The 19,831-nt window shown below is 44.2% G+C and overlaps 1 protein-coding gene across 1 annotated transcript; it reads right to left on the bottom strand.

The window, feature by feature from the left end:
* Positions 1-1,851: 1,851 nt before the first annotated feature.
* On the bottom strand, positions 1,852-17,565 carry LOC127586474 (uncharacterized). Its single transcript, XM_052044479.1, has 6 exons — positions 17,450-17,565; positions 13,818-13,930; positions 11,335-11,483; positions 7,830-8,049; positions 7,203-7,297; positions 1,852-3,758 (listed from the first exon to the last, which is right to left on the bottom strand). The coding sequence occupies exons 1-6, from the start codon at positions 17,515-17,517 to the stop codon at positions 3,159-3,161; spliced, it is 1,245 nt and encodes a 414-aa protein (XP_051900439.1). The 5' UTR covers positions 17,518-17,565; the 3' UTR covers positions 1,852-3,158.
* Positions 17,566-19,831: the final 2,266 nt, after the last annotated feature.

The raw sequence follows: 19,831 nt of genomic DNA, 5'->3' as shown, positions 1-19,831 counted from the left end.
TTGTATGTTTATTTTTGTGGTGTCAATGGGTGAAAATCTGAGCGAGAATTATCTCCACTATGCCACTTAATTGACCTTCCAAAGTTGATGTGCATTGCTGTATCTTCATCTTGAACATGCAGCATGAGGATGAACCAACTGTGAATGTAACTCCCAAAATGCAAGAGCACCTAATTTGTGTAGGGAAGCTGGGTAAATTTGGTCCTACCACACGTAGCAGAGGCTCAAAATGATTAGCCAAGAAGTGATGGAGAAATGCCAGTTTTCTGGTTGAGTAACTGATACAATATTTTTTCAAAATCTTTATCTTAATTTCCACACACCATCTGGAAGTTATCTGTATTATCTGAGCAGCGTGGTGGTGCTGCACAACTCCAGGAACCCGGGATCTGTCCTGATCTCAGTTGCTGTCTGTGTGGAATTTGCACATTCTCCCTGTAAAAATGTGGGTTTCTTCCCATGTCTCAGAGGTTGCAGGTAGATAGGTAGCTAGATAATTGGGGAAGAGTTAATGGCAATGAGAGAGAATAGGTTTAAGGAGATTGTGGGGTGTTGAATTGATGGGGAGGGGGGAGTGCTTTGATGGCTGGTATAGGACTATACAGTCTTGCATCATCAGAAGGTATGTCCCAGCTAAGATGGTGAAATGGAGATGTTTAGAGTCCATTGTTGCCTTTGTACCAGGGTAGCCTTAAGGCAAACTGGGAGGTCCTTTGAAGCACAAGGACTTGGGTCTCTGCAATTTCACACAGATTCCTCTAGACATGACCTTGGGCAGAGTTTCAACAGGAGTCTTGTGAAAGCCCAAAATATATTGGAGATTATATTACCCGAGACTTGAGTGAATTTATTGTAATTGAATGCAGCAGTTGCTACTCTTGGTCTTAGCCAAGGGAAATCAGCCAGTGATCTTGCTCCATTACACTACTTAATGGTAATTTGCTGGAATGTATGAGCATGTGTGGCTGTCCTGGCAGGCAAATGCTGTTGATTTACTGAGCAAGTCAGATTCTAGATGGGTAAAGGGGAAGATGCCCTACACCCATGGAATTTTACCCTAGCAAGCAGCAGAGGGGGAAGAAAACTTCAGCAGGTAAACATGGGGCTGATAATGGATAACTTAAGCATAATTATTTGTAGATTCAAATTATTTGTGCTTTTAGCCTCCAATATTTCTCACTAATGTCACTCATAACAATGAATGAGAGAGGCAACATTCTTCTACCCTTTAATGGGCCAAAAATCAAAGAACAAACTACATTCAAGTGACTAAAACTTACAGTATCAATAACACTTTTGTATCAGTTGTGGGCTGCATTTTTTGCAGGCCACAGTACTATTTCACTTCACTGTTACCTAGACACCATCCAAAGAGTCAATTCTTTGTGCATACTCTGCATTAAACAATCTTTTTAAACATCTAAACATTTTTTTCTCAAAAGAGGGTTTGCAATTCCCTTGTCAAAAAAGTAACAGCACAAGACAAAAAAAAACACTGATGCAACCATGAGTGTCTGTCTCTACTCAAAACAAATCAAGTCACAAAAATCACCTCCACTATCTTCACACTAGTGGCTGTGGTACAATTGGTAAATGTAAACTGGGATGCTACTGTTTGGAGCCTGCCTATTTGGTTCTGGTTCAGATTAGATGTATGTTTTGGTGATATATTGTCAGGCTGTTCTGTGCCAGCCTGACACTAATATATCACCATTAATGAAAATGAACACCTATATTTCAAGGTCTTATATTCACAAATAATGGTAGGTACTTTTTGGGGGGGGGGGGGGGGGGGGGGGGGGGGGGGGGGGGGGGGGGGGGGGGGGGGGGGGGGGTGGGGGGGGGGGGGGGTGTGCGAATTACAAACCCTTGGGCATTATACCCAAGCAAGCTTCTACACATATTGATGGATAAACTAGATACTTACTTGTAAAAAAAAATAATCAATCAGTGAGGTCTAAACAGCCATTTATCAAATGAGATTTATTTCCCAGGAGATTTTCTGGTATTAGAATAGACAATAGTGGAACGAATTTTGCAATGACTTGGCTTCTAACCAGATGTTTGGACAGTAATCTTACTGGGAGGCACCAGTAATGATGTGTGCATGTTACCTCAGAGCTCCCTGGCCCAAATTTAAGATCAAATTTCCCAACATACAGTATCAGAGACCACCCCTACTCATTCCTAACTTGGGAATATTTGCAGTTCCTTAATCATCACTGCATCTAAATCCTGGAATTTCTTACAAACAGCATTGGAAAGTATCATCCTCAGGACTGCGTGGTTCAAGATGGCAGCACTCTCCACCAACCCGCTCTCTCCCACCCCGCTCTCTCCCACCCCTCCCCCATGGCAATTAGGGATGGTCTTGCCAGCAAAACCCATATCTTGAAAACTGAATAAATAAAAGTGACTTGTGACATCATTCAGAACATGTTAAGACCTTGCATCACCTGTACATCATGGAAACATGAATGAGACTTCCCTGAACTTCACTCATTGTTTGTTCGAGCATGCTCAAATTTTCCTCTTTCACTGTTTAGCCACTTAGCTGTGCCTCAAGTTTACCATCTTTCAATCTTGCACACTCCTCCAGAGAAGAGGACTCTCTTCAGCCACTGTGAGACTCCACCCTGGTCTCACCATTTCTCAGTTGACTCTTTCATTAAACCCAGCTCCTTCGTCACAAGATGAACAAAAAAAACCCTTCAGATTTCCTTCAGGACATCAAAGCAAGTCTCTTAACACCTTTAATTATTGCCAGAATTATCTCTATGTGCACCAGTAACTACCAGAGAAACTGGGCATTGAACTTTTGGGCATTGAATATCTGGGTATTAAAAGATCCATTTCAGTAGAATTACTAATTGGCTTCCAACTGCAGAGAAGGAATGATCCCACATTTTAAATCACTTCAAGTTGTCAATGCTGCTACATTACATCTTAGTGTACCATTTCTTCACCGATAGTAGGAGCTAGGAGAAATGACTTGATTAACTGGGCAGAATTAATTTGTGCATTTTGCCACAAGGCTCCAAAACTGAATTAAAACAAAAGAGGTTCGGTGCCAGATAAACTCTGACTTAGAACACATTTCTTCACCTGTGGCCTGTCTTTTTCCTCCCAGTTAGATTGGATCTTTCAGAGTGGCTGGACTAAGTAAGGAAATCACAGCTGCCAATTTCAATCTCTTGACCAACCGCTGGCAAAATGTCTGTTGACATCACTGGGTCAAATGGTTTAATCTCAGCCCCTGAGGGTGTGCTGTTTAGTCTGGATGCCCAAGTATAATCGGTGGATTTAGGAGGCGGAGAGGAGCATTCACATTCAGGCAGGGGTACGTGATGAATTTTATGAGCCTCTGCGTCATGATGAGACTTTAATGAGGGGCTGTTACAGTCATGAAGAAATGAGAGGTGCTTTTGCTCAGTTCCATTACCATCCTTTATTCCCGAGGTTCCTGAATTGTCTGATAAATGAATGCCGTTAACGTCAACCTCTGGCTGTTGAATACCCTTGCTCTTCAGTGCACACTTTGGTGCATCTGCCTCTGCGCAGTCTACCTGGGTGCACTGTTTAAGTTCAAGCAAGGTGCTGATGGCGTCGTGCTCCGCTTTAGATATGGGCCTGCTCGGCCCCCGACACCCGTTTAAAGAGGGAGGAGCAGGGCTCGCCGCTGTTCTTGGAATGTTCGTTGGAGCCACGCATGCAGACATGATTGGAGGAGGAGTGTTCAGTTGTAAACCCTGAATCATCTGAAAAGACAATTGGATAATCATTAATAACACAATTAAACGTTTACCAACTCCAGTAACTCAAATATACAGCACAAAAAACGGGCCCTTTCGACCCACCTTGTCCATGCTGACTGTGATGCCCATCTATGTCAATCCTGTTTGCCCGGATTTGGCCTGTATCCTTCTGCACCTTTCCAATCCAAGGATTGTCCAAATGCCTTTTAAACATTGTAATTGTATCTGCCTGCACCACCTTCTCTGGCAGCTCATTTCAGATAATGACACTGCATTCTGTTATTGTTTTTCTTTTGTACCACCTTGATCTACTTATGTATGGTATGATCTGTTTGATGGCAATGCAACTAAAACTTTGCAATACAGCTCAGTACATGTAACAATGAAAAACTAATTACCCCCCTGTGCAAATTTACCCATCAGATGGCCTTTACATTTCTCCCTTCTCACCTTAAACATGTGCCTCTAGTTCCTAAACCCCTTCCGCCCTTGGAAAAAGACGATTCATCATATCTATGCCCCTCAATTTATAAACCTCCAAGGTCACCCTTCAGTCTCCTACATCCCAGTAACGCCAACCTATTCGCTCTCTCCTTTTACAGCCCTCCATTGCGGGCAACATCCTGGTGAATCTCTTCTGCAGTGTCTATTACTACTACATCCTTCCTGTACTGTGGCGATCAGAACTGTACTCAATACAATGACTGTGATAAAATCTAGAAAATCTCAACTGCAGATCCACATCAAACGTTCTAGTGAGCAGCAAGTGCAAAATGCCAGATTAAGTAATAAATGCACAACACTTTTCATGCTACGTTTGGTTGTAATGGTGACTGATCTCAATTGCTGGTTCTCTAGCAGGCTGCACTTTTAAATAGTGGGAAGGAAGGGGCTGGGTTTCATGGAAGCTGTTGGCTTCAGATTATTGGCATTCAAAAACTGATGTGTACCACTTACAAAATGCAGTGACTCACCCAGGCTACTCTAACAGCACCTCCCCAATCCCCAATCTCTACCCTCAGGAAGGACAAGGTTAGGTGGCACTTAAGAACACCACCACCTGCAGGTTCTCTCCACGTCACACGCCATCCTTACTTGGAAATACATCACTGTTCTTCACCGGAGAACTGCTGGATCCAAATCCTGGAAATCCCCACCCAACAGCACTACGGAAAGGACTGCACAAGTTCAAGAAGGTGGCTCACCACCACCTTCTCAAGGGCAGTCAGGGATGTGTAATAAATGCTGGCCTTGCTGTTAATGCCCAGATCCAGAAAACGAATGCTTAACTTAGACCATTCATTCTTGGCTAAGGAACATGAAAAGGGTTGCTACCTTCAGGGCAGTTGAGAAGATAGCAATGTAACATCACTCCTGTATAATGCACTGAGCAATGGCAATATCACATGAACAAATGGTGCCTTATGGAGAAACTAGTTTTTTCTTTTGTTACAGTTGACTGATAAAGGGAGATTTAACTGTGGTGGCCAAAACCAAGGATTTACACGAAGTAAAATTGCCAGGCAAATCAAAAACTGGAGGTCACACCAAAATAATGGACAAGAGAACCAGAGGGACAGCGGGGGGAGAAAATCGACACCACAGATCAAGTTATGATTATGGTTGGGGTTGGGAGAAGCAGATACCAGAGTAACTTCCAATAGGGAAACGGATATACACATGGATTATTTGGGAAGAGCGAGATTAATTGGATGGCCCAGTTGATCACCTACACTGTGAATGCCATCCAGCCAAAGTACGGGAAAAGGCACAATATTCACTAATCTGCTGAGGGATGGGGTGGTTCTGGGGTTAGAAAGAACAGCGAGCAGAATACCTGACGTCTCATCTGGGCAACAGGGCAACCTAGCATTGGTGCATCGTTAGTTCCACTGGATAAAACAACATGATGGCAAGTGTCCCACCTTTAAACTGTTGTCATATCAGAACAGTATTTATGTCTACTACCGGTAGGGCTTGAAGTTTTTGATTTTAATGAAAATCAGAAACACCCAATCCTGAAGAACCTACCAGGAAAATTCAGGTTTCTTTCCACTGATACAACTCTGTGCTAGTGATAAAGGCCAGGTGCACAGAACTGACATCATACTACATTTTGCTTCAATAGTTCAATGTGACATTTAAAGCTCACTCTTTGTCTACTGAGTGATCAATCCTATTAGCTTGGGACAAGCTGCTCAGCAGCCTGACATTGGTGAGCTAGCTGGTAGTGGTATATTTTTAGTATATTTGAATGTGCATCAGTGACTTTACTTTAGAGACCCAAAGCTGATGCATCTCTTGACTGAAGTATCTTTAATAACCAAAAATGCCCAATTCTATCAAACATTAATACCCCTGAACTGAGCCAAAAGTAAAAGTGGGAAAAATTTCTAGACCTAATTACCAGAATCCAACAGATGCAAAAGAGACAGCGAGAAACGTTTACATCTTCTCTGCCAGATTTTCACATTCTTAAGCTCCAAATATTTTATCAACATAGGTAACAGACCACCACACTTCGGGCCTTGAGTCAGGATCTTTCAAAGTAGCCAGGTTGAGGCAATGTTTAACTCTTCCCAACAGCATGCACTAACTAGCCACCTACTTGGGCAGCAGTAACTTCCAACCACCTCTCTTCCCCACCCATAACCCCTTAATTTTGAGACTCTGCGCTCATCTAAATTTGCTGGCCACTCTGCAGGATGCTCTGTTGCATTCTGCCAGACTGAAGGGTAATTGGGCTGGAGCCATCATGAGTAAAGCAATTGGCAAGGATAGTGGGAAAGAAGGAAAGATGGAAACACACATTTTCTGAGAAAGAGGTGGAAGGGAAGGAGAAGCAGGTAAGGGGAAAGGAGGTGAGAGTAGGGTAGCAGTAAGGGAGGTAAGCTGAAGGAGCAGAGGGAAGAAGGAGTGGGTCACCAGACTATTTTGTGGCTTCCCCAGTTCAAAACTTGCCTCTAGAGGGGCCTCTGCTTCCATGCCCTGTGGAACTGATCATATCCTGCCCAACCAGTTCCTACTTAAAAAGGTGACTTGATGTCCTATTCGTAATCACAGGAGCTGATTTCCATATGAAGCAAGTTCCATAACCAAGTGCCATGTGTTAAAATTAAAATGGCTGGCAACAGCCAGAGAGCAACACAAAACTGACCCCAGTGCATGTTATCTGGAGTGGAGAGGCAACAGCTGAGGTTTTAATAGCACCTGTAAGACAGTAAGATGTCCCAAGGCATTTCATAGGAATGAAGAAACCCCATCAATGAGGTAGGATCTACAGAAGGAGTAAAGGGTGGTGCAGATGATCAGGGATGGGGGTGGGTATCCAGAGCTGGGGGCTGTAGGTATGGTTGACAATGACACAGTGATGTAAATTAGGGGCTAGAGGAAACCAGGCAAAAAAGTTAGGAGAAGGCAACATCCAATCCAACGGTTTATAGTTACCTGGCGTGTGGGAAGCGAAAGATGGTTGTAAACTCGATAACCGGATGGCAGCATTGGGTCGGTGTAGAAAAACTCACACTGATGGAGAGCTGGCACTGAAATGGAAAGGTCAGGAGATGGTGAGTTAGACTGCCTTTATTTATTCAGGTCTCAGCAACAACCTGCATTTCACAGCATCAGAAGGGACAAGGTATTAGAAAAAGTCCAGATGTAAAATTATGAGGAAAGATTATCGAAGGGCGGCACAGTGGCGCAGCTAGTAGTGCTGCTGCCTCACAGCTCTAATGACACAGGTTCAATCCTGACCTCAAGTACGTGGCTTTCTTCCAGATGCTCTGGTTTCCTTCCACATACCCCAAAAAAAAGTGCAGGGAGGTAAGTTAATTGGCCACTGTAAACTGCCCCAAGTTTGTAGGCTAGTCATAAAATCTGGGGGAAGTTGATGGGAATATGGCAGGGGGGAAGAAATAAAATGGGTTAGGGTAGGATTAGTGTAACAAAAAAAATGGGTGTTGGATGGTCAGCTGAAGGGCCTGTTTCCATGCTGTCTCTCGCTACGACTATGACTTATTAAAATGTGCAAAAGAGTGTTTGATGGTCTTATTGCAAAGTTCTTGTTCCACTTACTGTTAATTTCTTGGGAATGGAGGCCAGTGGCTTCAGATTTTTCCGTAAAGTCAGCTGATGAGCAGGAATCGATGGAGTCTTTGTTCTTGAACGTGGAGCTGTTGATTTCTGCGGATTGGCTCTGTCTCTGCCGAGACGAAACAGCAGTGTAAAAGGACTGGAAAGACGGATGTGATAATGTCCTCATGGAGAACGGGGCAACGACACCCGAATACTTCGCCTAAACAGAAGAAAAAGATATATGCGTGGGTACTTTTTGTTTAAAATCACTTTCCCGGTCTGATTTTTTTTGGCCAAGAGCCCAGTCAGATCTAGGTTTCTGAAATTAGGAATTAATTTAAAGCTGCCTTGACCAATATTAAACAAAAGAGATAGTCTTTCATCTTAAAACTCTCGGAAACTTGTCAAGCATAATTTTTCTTTCATAAAACTATGTTGACTTTGCTTGAATGTCTTATGATTTAAGGTGTACAGCTATTAGCTCCTTAAATGATATATTCCAGTTTTTTTTCCCCTTAGTGACAGACGTTGGGTAACCAACCTATAGTTACTTCCTTTCTGTATCCATCAATAATACCTTTAAATATGCAATTTTCCGATCCTCTGTGACCTCTCCAGAATCCAGGGAATTTTGGTAGATTGCAACCAATGCATTTACTGTCCCAGCAGCCACTTTAAGACCCTTCAATGCAGCCCTTATTTCTCTACCAATTAGTTTGCCTCATAAGAGTGGCACAGCTAAGAGCTACCACCTCACAGCTCCAGTGACCCTAGTTAAAACCTGATCTCTAGCTCTTCCCATGTGGAGTTTGAACATTTTCCCTCGATCATGGTTTCCTCTGGGTGCTCCGGTTTCACCCCACATCCCAAAGACATGCAAAGTGACAGGTTAATTGTCCACTGCAAATTATCCTGAGTGTAGACGAGCGGTAGAATCTGGGAGGAGTTAAGGGGAATCTGGGGAAAAATAAAATCAGGGATTAGTCCAAGATATCGAACAGTCTCCTAGTATGATAAGATGGACTCTTGCCTTCACAATCTACCTCTTTATGGCCTTGCACCCTTATTGTCTGCCTGCACTGCACTTTCTGTGATCTGTATGGATGGCATGCAAAAGTTTTTCACTGTACCTCAGTACATGTGACAATAATAAACCAGTTTACCAATTTTCTGAAGGGTGATTAATGGTCAGTGTGGACACAGTTGGCTGAAGGGCCTGTTTCCTTGCTCTATGACTCTACAAGGTACAACATGGACACCTGCTATTTGCCTGCCTAATAACCAATGGTCCTGGGATGGATATTGTTAGTTATAGAACAGCAATAACCCACATTAAAATGTACCCCCTTCTCAGAGGTGGCCACTGTTCTTCTTGGGGACTTCAATAATCAAGGCTGGCAAAGGTGCAATAACATCAGGCCTTGCTTGCTGGACTTCAAGAGAATGGGAGCTGACCTCACAGGTTTCCAAGCTTCTGAGAGGGATCAACAGGGTCAATGCTGGGAGGCATTTGACCTCAGGCTAGAGAGAGTCCAGAACCAGGGACAGGACTCCCAATAATGCACTGAGATGAGCAAAGATTTCAAGCAGGAGATGAAAATTGATGGAATTCCCTGCTCAGGAGGGTAGTGCTCAGCCCTTGGTTAATCAAGGAAATCAAGATAAATGGGAATCAAGCAAGAAGTTGGACAAGGCACAAAATCCACCACTACGACTCCTTAGCCACTTCCAAACCTACAGCCTCTAGCAGTTAGAAGGACAAGGGCAGCAAAAGTGTGGGAACACCAGCCGCTGGAAGTTACCCTCCAAGCCACACACCATCAGGACTTGGACCGTCGCTGAGTCAAAATCCTGGAACTCCCTCCCTAACAGTAGTGTGGGTTTACAAGGACTGCAGCAGTTCAAGGAGGCAGCTCACCACCACCTTCTCAGCAGCAAGTAGGGATGGGGAATTAAACACTGGCTCTGCCTGCCAAATCCATATCCCCTGAACAAATAAAAAAAACTGATGAGTCACAAGACCTACTGATTCTATGTCCAATTCTCCTTTGCTTAGGAGGAGTCAAGCAGGCAGCAGCTTTGGCCATTAACTGCCTGCCCTTGGGTTGCAGGTCTAGTATTTAACAGGTTCACTTTAGCTTTCTGCTCACCACCTCATTCATCATAAAGCAGCACTTGAGAGATAATAAAGCTTGAAACGTTGATATCAGCACCTGTGCCCCAGGCACTGCTGAACCTGGAGCCAAAGTAGGAGGGCTTCCCTCACTGTAAAACTGTAGAAGCTTGGTCCTTGTAGTAAGTCCAAAAGACTGCAAGCTTTCAGCACCCAGCAGTCAGCAAGGCTGTAGGAAAACAAAATGCTGGGGGTGCACAATAGGGGGAAAATGCTGGCATTTGACTGCTCGCAGGTAAATACATCCCAAATGCAGCAAGCCCTGCTGTAAATCCAGAATGAACCGAGTGGTAGTGCTCTGCACATCCATCACTGCTCTCTGCAGCTGGACTCTGCCTGGCACAGCCTGATGTGGTTCTGGATTCTGCTGGGGAACCTGCCTCTGCAAACCTATGTCAGCCAGACCTGGAACAGGATTGCAGTTTTGACAATAATAAACCAATTTACCAGTCCACATTTACTTGACTGAGGATTCATATCCTGAGGATTAGGAAAAGAAAGGCATTAATTTTTTTTGGACAGAAACTTTATTTTAATGCTTTAAATTTATTAGTTTTAATGCATTTTAACAAATGCTTCCCCACCCCATGTAATATTTTTTAAACATTTAAAGCAATTTTAAATGCTTTTTACATCTCTGACTGCAAAATTCGTTACAAAGCCTCCAGATTTTGACAGGAGGCATGGTTTCAACCTCAGCCTTCTCTTGTGTCAAAGGGCATCAGGGCGTTTTGGGGCAGGGGGTCAGAAGTCAACTGTGGAATCAGGAATCCCAGGACGAGTTGATTCAAGAATCTGTACCAGTTATTACTGGTGTGGAGGGAACATGCGATTGAGGGTGGGGAGTTGTGATGAGGCGGGAGTAAGCAGAATTGAGCACAATTTGGCATGAAAGTTCAGCGGCCATCTGTGAAGGGGAAAGACAGATGTGGTATTTCAAGTAACTGCCGTGAAAGTTTACATACAGGACGCCCCACGGACCGTGCATGCTCCAATTCTGAGGATCAACCAACACAATCTGGGAATCGCTGTCTGAACAAGTTGGGAACTACGTTGCCAAAAACAAAAACACGTAGCCCGCATCAATGGCCTTTACACTGGCCTGTTACAAGGGTAAAAATCACCATCTTAGGGTGAGAGTTTTAACACAGAAAGGGTCAGAGAGGCAAATATCCAGCTGTCTTGTCTCATCCTCTCTCTGAGGCACATTATAAAGTGACATCCAAGCAGGCTTGACTGGAAAAAACTGCATCAGAAAGCCAATACAATAGAGAAAGGTTAAGCTGGGTATAAAGGTAACAGATAATAAAGTAACAACAGACATGTGCAAACCTTTCTGTACTGGGAAACATTTCCTAAGCTGGGTAACTCTCCCTCATCAGCGCTGTTAACTGTTGAAGGTACATCTTGGTTCGATGACAATCCAACATCTGGACTGCAGGGAGACTCTCTTCCTCTTTCGTGATCCTTCCTGGAACAAACTGGGTGAAAAGTGCCATCAACTCTCACATTCCCAAAAGGCCAGAATCTCTCTCCCATAGTCATGAACATGCAAGTCTGCATCTCACCAGAGTAAAAATAGGCTCAAGCGACCACCGAGGACTAATCAGTGAACCCTTGTGACTGGAGGACTTTTGTGGGGGTTGAGTGTCAGTACAAACAAGTGGGCTTTCACTGAAGGCAGAACAATGCTGGAAACACAACAGGTCAGAGAGCATCTGTGGAAAGAGAAACCTAATTAATGTTTTAGGTCATTTGATGAAGGATCTTTGACCTGAAACATTAACTGTTTCCCTTTCCACAGATGCTGCCTGACCCACTGAGTGTTTCCAACATTTTCTATTTTTATTTCAGATTAACAGCAGTTTTCTGATTTTTTTTTGTCTCTGAAGGTTGGGAACCACTGATGCAGAGAAACAAAGGGATCTTGGAGGGAATGTTCACAAACCCCTGAAGGAACAGGACAGGCAAATAAGATGTTAAGAAGGCGTGAAGTAAACCTGCCATTAATAGCAAAGGAACAGAATACAAGGGCAAGGAGATCATCCTCGAATTGTATGCAACATGAGTTAGACCACAGCTTGAGCACTGTGAACAGTTCTGGTCACCACGCTACAGGAAGCATGAGAGAGGGTGAAGGGGAATGTTCCTAGAATTATACTCATCAGGAGAGACTGGTTAGGTTGGGATTATTGTCTTTGCTACAACAGAGACTGAGAGAAGGATTAATTGAAGTATATAAAATTATGAGAGGCCTGTATGGTGTAACCAGACAGGACCTATTTCCCTTTACAGAGAGATCTACAGTTAGGTGACATAAACTTAAATTAATTGGATCAGAGGGGAATTCATGATAACAAAATAATCACCAACCAAGCTGTAGAGGCCTAGAACTCCCTGCCTGCAAGAGTAACAGAGGACAAAATCCTCCCCAAATACAATAGCTCTGAATAAACACAGGAAGAACCAGAACTAGCCTGGCTATGCTGAGCTGAATGGCCTCCTTCTGTGCAGTAAACTTCTGAGTGGATTGAGCAAGATTGCCCCAAACTCAGTGGAGTTTCAGACCTCAAGAGGTGGCCCCAGGTACAAGTGCCTGAGAGATTGATAAAGTATTTCAAGAGGGGTCAAGGGTGGCTAGTGGCACAACAGTTAGCACTGCTGCCTCACATCTCCAAGGACCCCGGTTTGATCCTGACATCCAATACTATCTGAGTGGAGTTTGCATGTTCTCCCTATGACCATGTGGGTTTTCCACAGACACCCCAATTTCCTCCCACATCCCAAAGATGTCCTGGTTAGTTAATTGGCTACTGCAAGTTATCCTTTAGTGTAGGTAACAGCAAAGGGGACTTGGTAGGCACGAGAGAGAGAAACAGCCAGGCTAGAGGGAATGGGGAGGAGGGAGGGGAAATGGGCGTGATGGATGGGAGCAGGAATGGACGCAATGGGCTGAATGGCCTTCTACATCTGAATAAGTTGCTGTAGCTGCTTCCTCTGGCTTGGACTGGGGTGAGCATAGTCTAAGTAGGAGGGGTTGGTTATTTAAGAAAAAGCAAAAGGAGAAATGAAGAAATTGACTCAATTTTCAGAACATTTAGGATCCTCTATCCCAAGTTGCTATGGATGTTGGGTCTTCAAGCACATTTGATTGATAGATCTTCAGACTCTAAAGGATGTCAGGTTTTTGGAAAAGTGTAATTGTGCAAGATCAGCACAATCTTATTACGTGGCAGAGCAGGCTCAAGTGTCTGAATGGCCTGTGCCTGCTCTTGCTTCTTACCTCATACACAGTTCATTGCTGCCATGAGTGACTGGAAGCCCCTCCCCAATATGCCAATGGTTTATCATTAAAAGTTCAAATTTTCTACCAGAGAGAAATGAACCCCTAATCGCTCAGGAATTCCCACAGTAAATAAAACACGTGATGGGCCATTAATAACCTGCATTAATTATTATGGTTATTACCACCACCAACTGCCTCCAATTGGTTATTACAATGCAGAGTATTTAACTTGTTAGTCTTGCAACATACCAAAGCAAGCAAATTTTGCAGCATCACGGTCAAATTAATTAGATTCAGAGCTGGAATGTGAGATTTTCATCATCGTCAGGGCAATTAGGGATTGGCAATAGCTGCAGCCTTCCACAGTGACTTGGGTGTGGGGGGGGGGGGGGGGGTGGTGGTGGTGGTGGTGTGTGTGCATGAGGACAAAGACAAAGACATCGGAAGTAAATCCATTTCCTCGTACCGATACCAGGTATGTGTCAGAAAGCACACTGTTACTTTCCCATAATCTCACCAATTATCTTACCTCCGGCATGCAGAAAAGAGAAAGAACTCTCTGTTCTTGGATTGTTCATTGCATTCTCAAACTCGGTGTAATACTGAAATGGGGGAGGTTTCCCAATGATCTGCAGCAGAGATCTACAACGAGAAAGAACACATGCTTATAAGTTTCATTTGATCTCATGACTCCAACACTCAGGTCTATCCCCACCCTTGCAGATCCAGCAAGTGAATCATATCCATTTGCTTTAATTGACGTCGTTCATTGTTTAGACATTGTTTCTGGAATTGGACCGGATTTCATAGATCCCATCCTGGGATCAGGTTTGGTCCCTGCCGTAAGAAGCTACTCTGTCTGACCTAACTGTTGACTCCACAATTTTCTTTGTTTTAGGTTCTGCAGAGGCTGCCCATGCAACATAGTTTTGAGGAATCCAACAAGGGATTCCAGGAACAGTTCCTTCCCCCAGCGAGTGGGGAGAACGTGGAAATCATTCCTGCATAGAAAGATTGAGAGGAAGAGAACAGATGTATTGAAAGGGGATGCTCAGCAAGTCCACTGTGAAGGCAGCAATAAATACTACACACAGGGATGTGGGTGTAAGGTCAAGTGGAGTACAAGTACCAACACAGAATAGTTTTTTTTTGAGCCTTTTGGTTCATGAAGTACACCTGCCCTTTTCTCTTTCTTTCAACATCATCTTAGGCAGTCCCTTGGATCGTGCACGAGTCATAAAACATGGAAACAGGCCCCTTGGCCCACCGTCAGTGCCGACCATTTACACTAATCCTACATTAACCCCATTTTATTCTCTCCACATTCTCATCAACTCCCCTCACCTGCACACTGGGGGGGGGGGGGGGGGGGGGGGGGGTGGGGGGGGGGGGTGGGGGGGGGGTTGCAATTTACAGCAGCTAATTAACACACCAACCCACGTCTTCGGATGTGGGGAGAAACTGGAGCACTCGGGGGAAATCCCACGCGGCCACAGGGAGTACGTGCAAACTCCACACAGACAGGACACAAGGTCAGGATTGAACCAGAGTCTCAGGAGCTGTGAGGCAATGGCTCTACCAGCTGGAGTACTGTGCTGCCCTATAAAATTTTGCTTCCATTTCAGTTCTGAAGAATGGAGGATGCATGTGCATGAATCCTTTTAACGTGGGGTGGCCATCACAAACGACCACATAGCAAGATCTTGGTCCAACACCTTTCTGTAACCTCATGAGATCTTCATAGAGTCCAGAGTCTCTCAGATGCCTAGCATCCACCCCACCGAAAGCTTGGAGCCATGTTCAGATATAAAACAGCCTAACAATTCTATCGTTTGGTGCCACCTTAAGGGAGTTGATCCGACAAATGATCACTGATACCAGTCAGACAGTTGCTCCATTGTCTGCAAAGTCTAGTAAATTATTCCCAGGCTCTCTGTATATGTCAAGTGCTAACACACATGGTCACGTGCAGTGGTATGTAACAGCATGCCATGCACGTTCAGATGCCAGTCCCGTGTAATGCAATTGTTCGTACACCGTTTTGGGCAGTACTTCGAGGACTTAGTACTGATCAGGACCCAGCCCAGTCTGTCACTTGGAACTGTCCTTCAAATACTTGCCCCTTGTTACAGACCACCTTCAGACAACCCCCCCCCCCCAATGCACCATACCCTGACTAACTTCCTCCCACATCTAGACTCTGACCTTTCTAAACCCAACAGCAGCTGACTGCGACTCCCCCCGCCCACTCCAATCAGAACCACTCACAAAATGCACCCTGCCCAGTTCCTGCGCTTGTCTGACAATGGTGCAAGAATGGTTCTATGCACATTAAACATGCAAGACCTGTTCTAATACATGCAACAACTTGGGCCTCAAGTACAACAGAAATCTTCAGTGGCAATCCCTCATACACTGCCCGTTTAACGCATCTTTCTGGGGCATAGAACAATTTCTGGGCAATTCTCTCTTTTGAGACTATTCAAACTTTCCCTGGCCATGAACTAAGTGGTTTGCTGGGGCAGTCTGGCCACATTGCTTTTGGTCTGAGATCACATGTAGGCCAAACAGGAAAGGGTGACAGATTTAATTTAAGAGGAATCTGGACAAGCACTTGAACTGCTAACCTCGTAGAAGGCCACAGATTAATTGCTGGTAAATGGGATTAGTATAGATAGATGCTTTGATGGTCAACTTGAACCTGTGTGGTCCATTGTGCTCATTTCCACGCCGTACAATCAATGACTATTCCCTTCCCTGTGAACTAGACAATTCAGTAATTTCATGGTTACCATTACTGAACCAGACTGATTTAATCAACCAAACTTAATTTACTCCAGAGAGATCAAATAGTTTCGTGACAAACATTGCTTTTTTTTGGGAATGGCAAAAAAAAAATGCATTTTTCACCTCTACTGAAAGCATTGTTCACAAGCAGTTGTCTTCCATTACACTTTCAGGCAAGAATTCTTCAGGCAAGAATCTCCAATGGGAGTTGGCAGACTGTTCAAGAGCAGGAGGCTCACCCTGCAGCCAAGCTGTGGTTATAGGACACACAGCAGGGACCGGAACTACAGCACAGTTTCCAAGCACCCTCCATCTCCCACCAACTTATTCATGGCGGTAAGGGGCAATCATGGAAAGGTACACTTCCATACAAATTAAACACAGTTTCCAAGGCCAAAGAGGAAAATTATGCCAGATAACATTCCATATCTGTACAAAATATATCAAATTCAGAAATAAATATGGAGTGGCAGGTAGTAAAGTCATCATGTTATATTGTATAACTAGGATAACAGGCACCTCCCAGGAATCAGTCCAACCTAGTGTGTAATGCATATTGATTCTGCTGTTCATAGCTGACAGTTCATCTCAACTCATCTATTTACCTGTCCTATTTCTGAACGTGTTACCTTATGCTTCATCCCTTTTGTCAGTTTATCTCTCCCAATCGAAGAACGTCCCTTTTGTGCTCTTCTTGTCATCCTCTCCTTTCCCAACAATTTTCTTCTTATGAATTCTTAAGTTCACCCCCCCCTCCAGTTCCATGAAAGGGCGAAACAACAAACAGACCACTGGAAGAACCCAGTGGGGTCAGGCAGCATTTGTGGAAGGCAAAGGGATTAGTCAACATTTCAGATCGAGAGCAATACATCAGGACTGTCCGTCTCCGATGAAAGGTCACCCTATTCAATAGTCGAGTTTATTGTCATCTGCACAAGTACATGTATGCACAGGTGCAATGAAAAACTTAGTTGCAAGCAGCATCACAGGCACATTAGCATCAGGTAGACAACATTTCACAAGGGAAAAAAAACAAATTAAACATAAATTATACCCAATTTTTACAAGATTGTTACATAACAACTGAAACATTAACTATGTTTCTGTCCTGATGGACCTTGCCTGAAAGGTGAATCCTATTTTTAATCGAGGTTAAATTAAAATGAGCCTAAATCATGTTTAAAAACTTTCCATAAGTTTAATCACAAGAGCATTCATGATCTAAACTGTAGTTATCAGTGTAGATAAATACACAGAACTGCCATTTTTTAGCAGTTTAAAATTATATTACATGAAGCAACAGTGGAATAAAAATGCATATGGAGTTCATGAGGAGTTCTTAAAACCCCAGCCACATCGTCTTGCAGACAATACCTGAGATAGTCGTGTTCTTCAGTTAGCTCCTCCTCTAACACATCAGACCACCGTGCTGTCCAAATCATGAAACATATGCGTCTGACTCCGAAGACCCAATCCCAGGTTTGATTCTCCGAAGCTTCACTGCGTGATTGCCATGATGTCTCTTCCATTGGCGACTCGCAATTCCAGTAACATTCCTTCTCTGTCAAAAGAAACTAAGTTAAGTTGCCTATAAAACCTGTGAAGCAACTGTAAAGGCAGGTTGTGGCTCAGTTACAGAAGCCCTTTATTGAATTGTAGTAAATTACAGTGCAGGAGGAGGCCATTTGGCCCACTGAATCCTTCCTGGCTGACAATGGGCCTTTAGGTCAATCCCATTTCATAGCTCCTGACGGTACAATGCAGCCAGTTGCCATTACCACCTTTTCAGGCAATGACTTTTAGGCCGTCAATCGCTCGTCGAATGAAATCAAGTTAATCAGCTCCCATTCATTGTAAGGTAAAGTGGCGGCGGCAGGGGACATTTTGTACCTGTACCAGGACTTGTTTCATTGGTAAATGATGAATTCCCAGCTCATGGTCATTTAAAAAAAGATTGCTGCACCAGAGAGGAAAAAAAAGTGTTGGCAATTTCCCTGATTTTGTAGGGTGTGGGATTGATCTCTTAGCAGAGAGGAAGGCCGTTCAGTCTTCCATGCCTGTGCCGACTCAATAAAAGCGCCTACACCCAAGTTTGTCCCCCATTAACATTGAAAACTGGCCTTCTGAAGTTGCATCGTTAATTTCATGTCCCATTGCTTTTGGGAGATACAATGGAAGCCAATGATACACCTTTCAGGTAGTTCAGTACCAGATCTTAAAATGTGAAAGAAATTCTTAGTTCCTCTCCATAGCTGTTATTTTGGGCCTGTTTTCTTTAAACCATTGCAAGAAGAATTTTGCTTCCTTCTGTTCAAGCAAAATCCCGTAAGAATTTTGAATAAGTCCTGTGAGTACAAGACACGCACAAGACTGTAATGGTAAGCTTGCACAATAGCAATATGGGACAGAGCACCCACCCATTGCTGGGTTTATGAACCACACAACCAGTAGAGTTTCTGGTTTAAATGCACCAGGTTGTGCTTTAGATGCTCCAAATGAGAGCCAGCAGGGTCTCTACACCCAGTCACTGTCCAGTGAGAACTGTGCCCGAATACAGCAAAGAAGGTGTGCGATGCCTTCCCCAGCTTGAATAGGCTGGCAACACTCACTCTTTAAGCTCATTCTTGAAGGATGGCCAGCTGCTGGTGTCTATGGAAACAGCATGAGCTAGTGCTATTAAGGAGAGGGACAAACACTCCAGGAAGTGGAAAACATTGGTGAAATTAAAATGAGTGGTTTCTCTGGACATTGAATGTTGTTGCAGACTCCAAAAAAGGAGCCTGGGGGCAAGAAGTGGGGATCAAAATATGGAAATACTTACCTCCACCCCATGCAGATCCATAGCTGGTTTCCTTTTTCAGAAGTGGGGGTGCCTGCCTTGGCTTCGAGGGGCTCACAGCTTCTGCGACGCTCCCGGAAACCTTGCCTGGTTCCCGGAGTTGACGATTCATTATCGTCGCCTTCCATCCCTCGTTCAAAATGTCGACAAGTTAAGAAGTTGCATCATTAAAGGAGGTCCCAGCACCAGGAGTCTAAAGGACAATGGCAGGTTACCAATCTCCACCCACATCCTAAACCTCTTTGCCAAGAAGCGCATGGTACAGTGAGCTGGAGGTAGGGACCAGCTGAATTGACATTGGCATTGGATCAAATCTTAAGATACTTTCTAAGCTAGCCTATTTTCTTTAACGTAAAAGGAACGTGTTGTTACTCTGGTGGTGTTAGTGGACAGGGACATACCACAGTGAGGTACACGGACAGACCTGGATTATCATACATTTGATTCCCATGGTATGCATTGACTGTCTCAGTCAGGGCAAGGTTGGGATCTAATACTGGACTTTGCATTCCCAAGTAGGGAAAGGGGATAAACATTGGTGGGGGCACAGGGTCCGATAATTGTGTCATGACCTCTTACTGGGACTGAATGTGGGTTGACGTTATGAGAGAAAGGGTCTGAGATGGGATGAGGCAGTTAGATTACCAGTTCACACTCATACACCAGGAATGGATCCATGCGCCATCCATGGGCAAGTTCCACGAAGTCACACACAAGGCGAACAGTCATGTGGGTGAGGTGGTTTCTGGCTACGTCTCAGGAACCTCCAACCACCAATGCAAGTGGTACCGTCGGTTACTGTTGTGAGTTCCAGGAACTGACAACTAGTTGGGGGAAGGGGGGGGGGGGGGGGAAGAAGATGGCAAAATAAAGTTCAGAGGCATTCAGGGGAGGTGTGCCTAGTGTGGGGCAGTGAG

This window comes from Pristis pectinata, chromosome 37 (assembly GCF_009764475.1).
Source record: "Pristis pectinata isolate sPriPec2 chromosome 37, sPriPec2.1.pri, whole genome shotgun sequence".
NCBI classification, from domain to species: domain Eukaryota; kingdom Metazoa; phylum Chordata; class Chondrichthyes; order Rhinopristiformes; family Pristidae; genus Pristis; species Pristis pectinata.
This window is presented reverse-complemented; position numbering and strand designations above follow the sequence as displayed.

What these genes read in the sequence shown, in the direction of transcription:
- LOC127586474 (XM_052044479.1), bottom strand. Translation starts at nt 17,517, where the DNA reads ATGATTTGGACAGCACGGTGGTCTGATGTGTTAGAGGAGGAGCTAACT. An exon ending in ATGTTTCCCAGTACAGAAAG is followed by an intron (nt 8,050 to 11,334) that starts GTTTGCACATGT and finishes TCTTCTGTTTAG; the next exon opens with GCGAAGTATTCGGGTGTCGT. An exon ending in CCATTCCCAAGAAATTAACA is followed by an intron (nt 7,298 to 7,829) that starts GTAAGTGGAACA and finishes TTTCCATTTCAG; the next exon opens with TGCCAGCTCTCCATCAGTGT.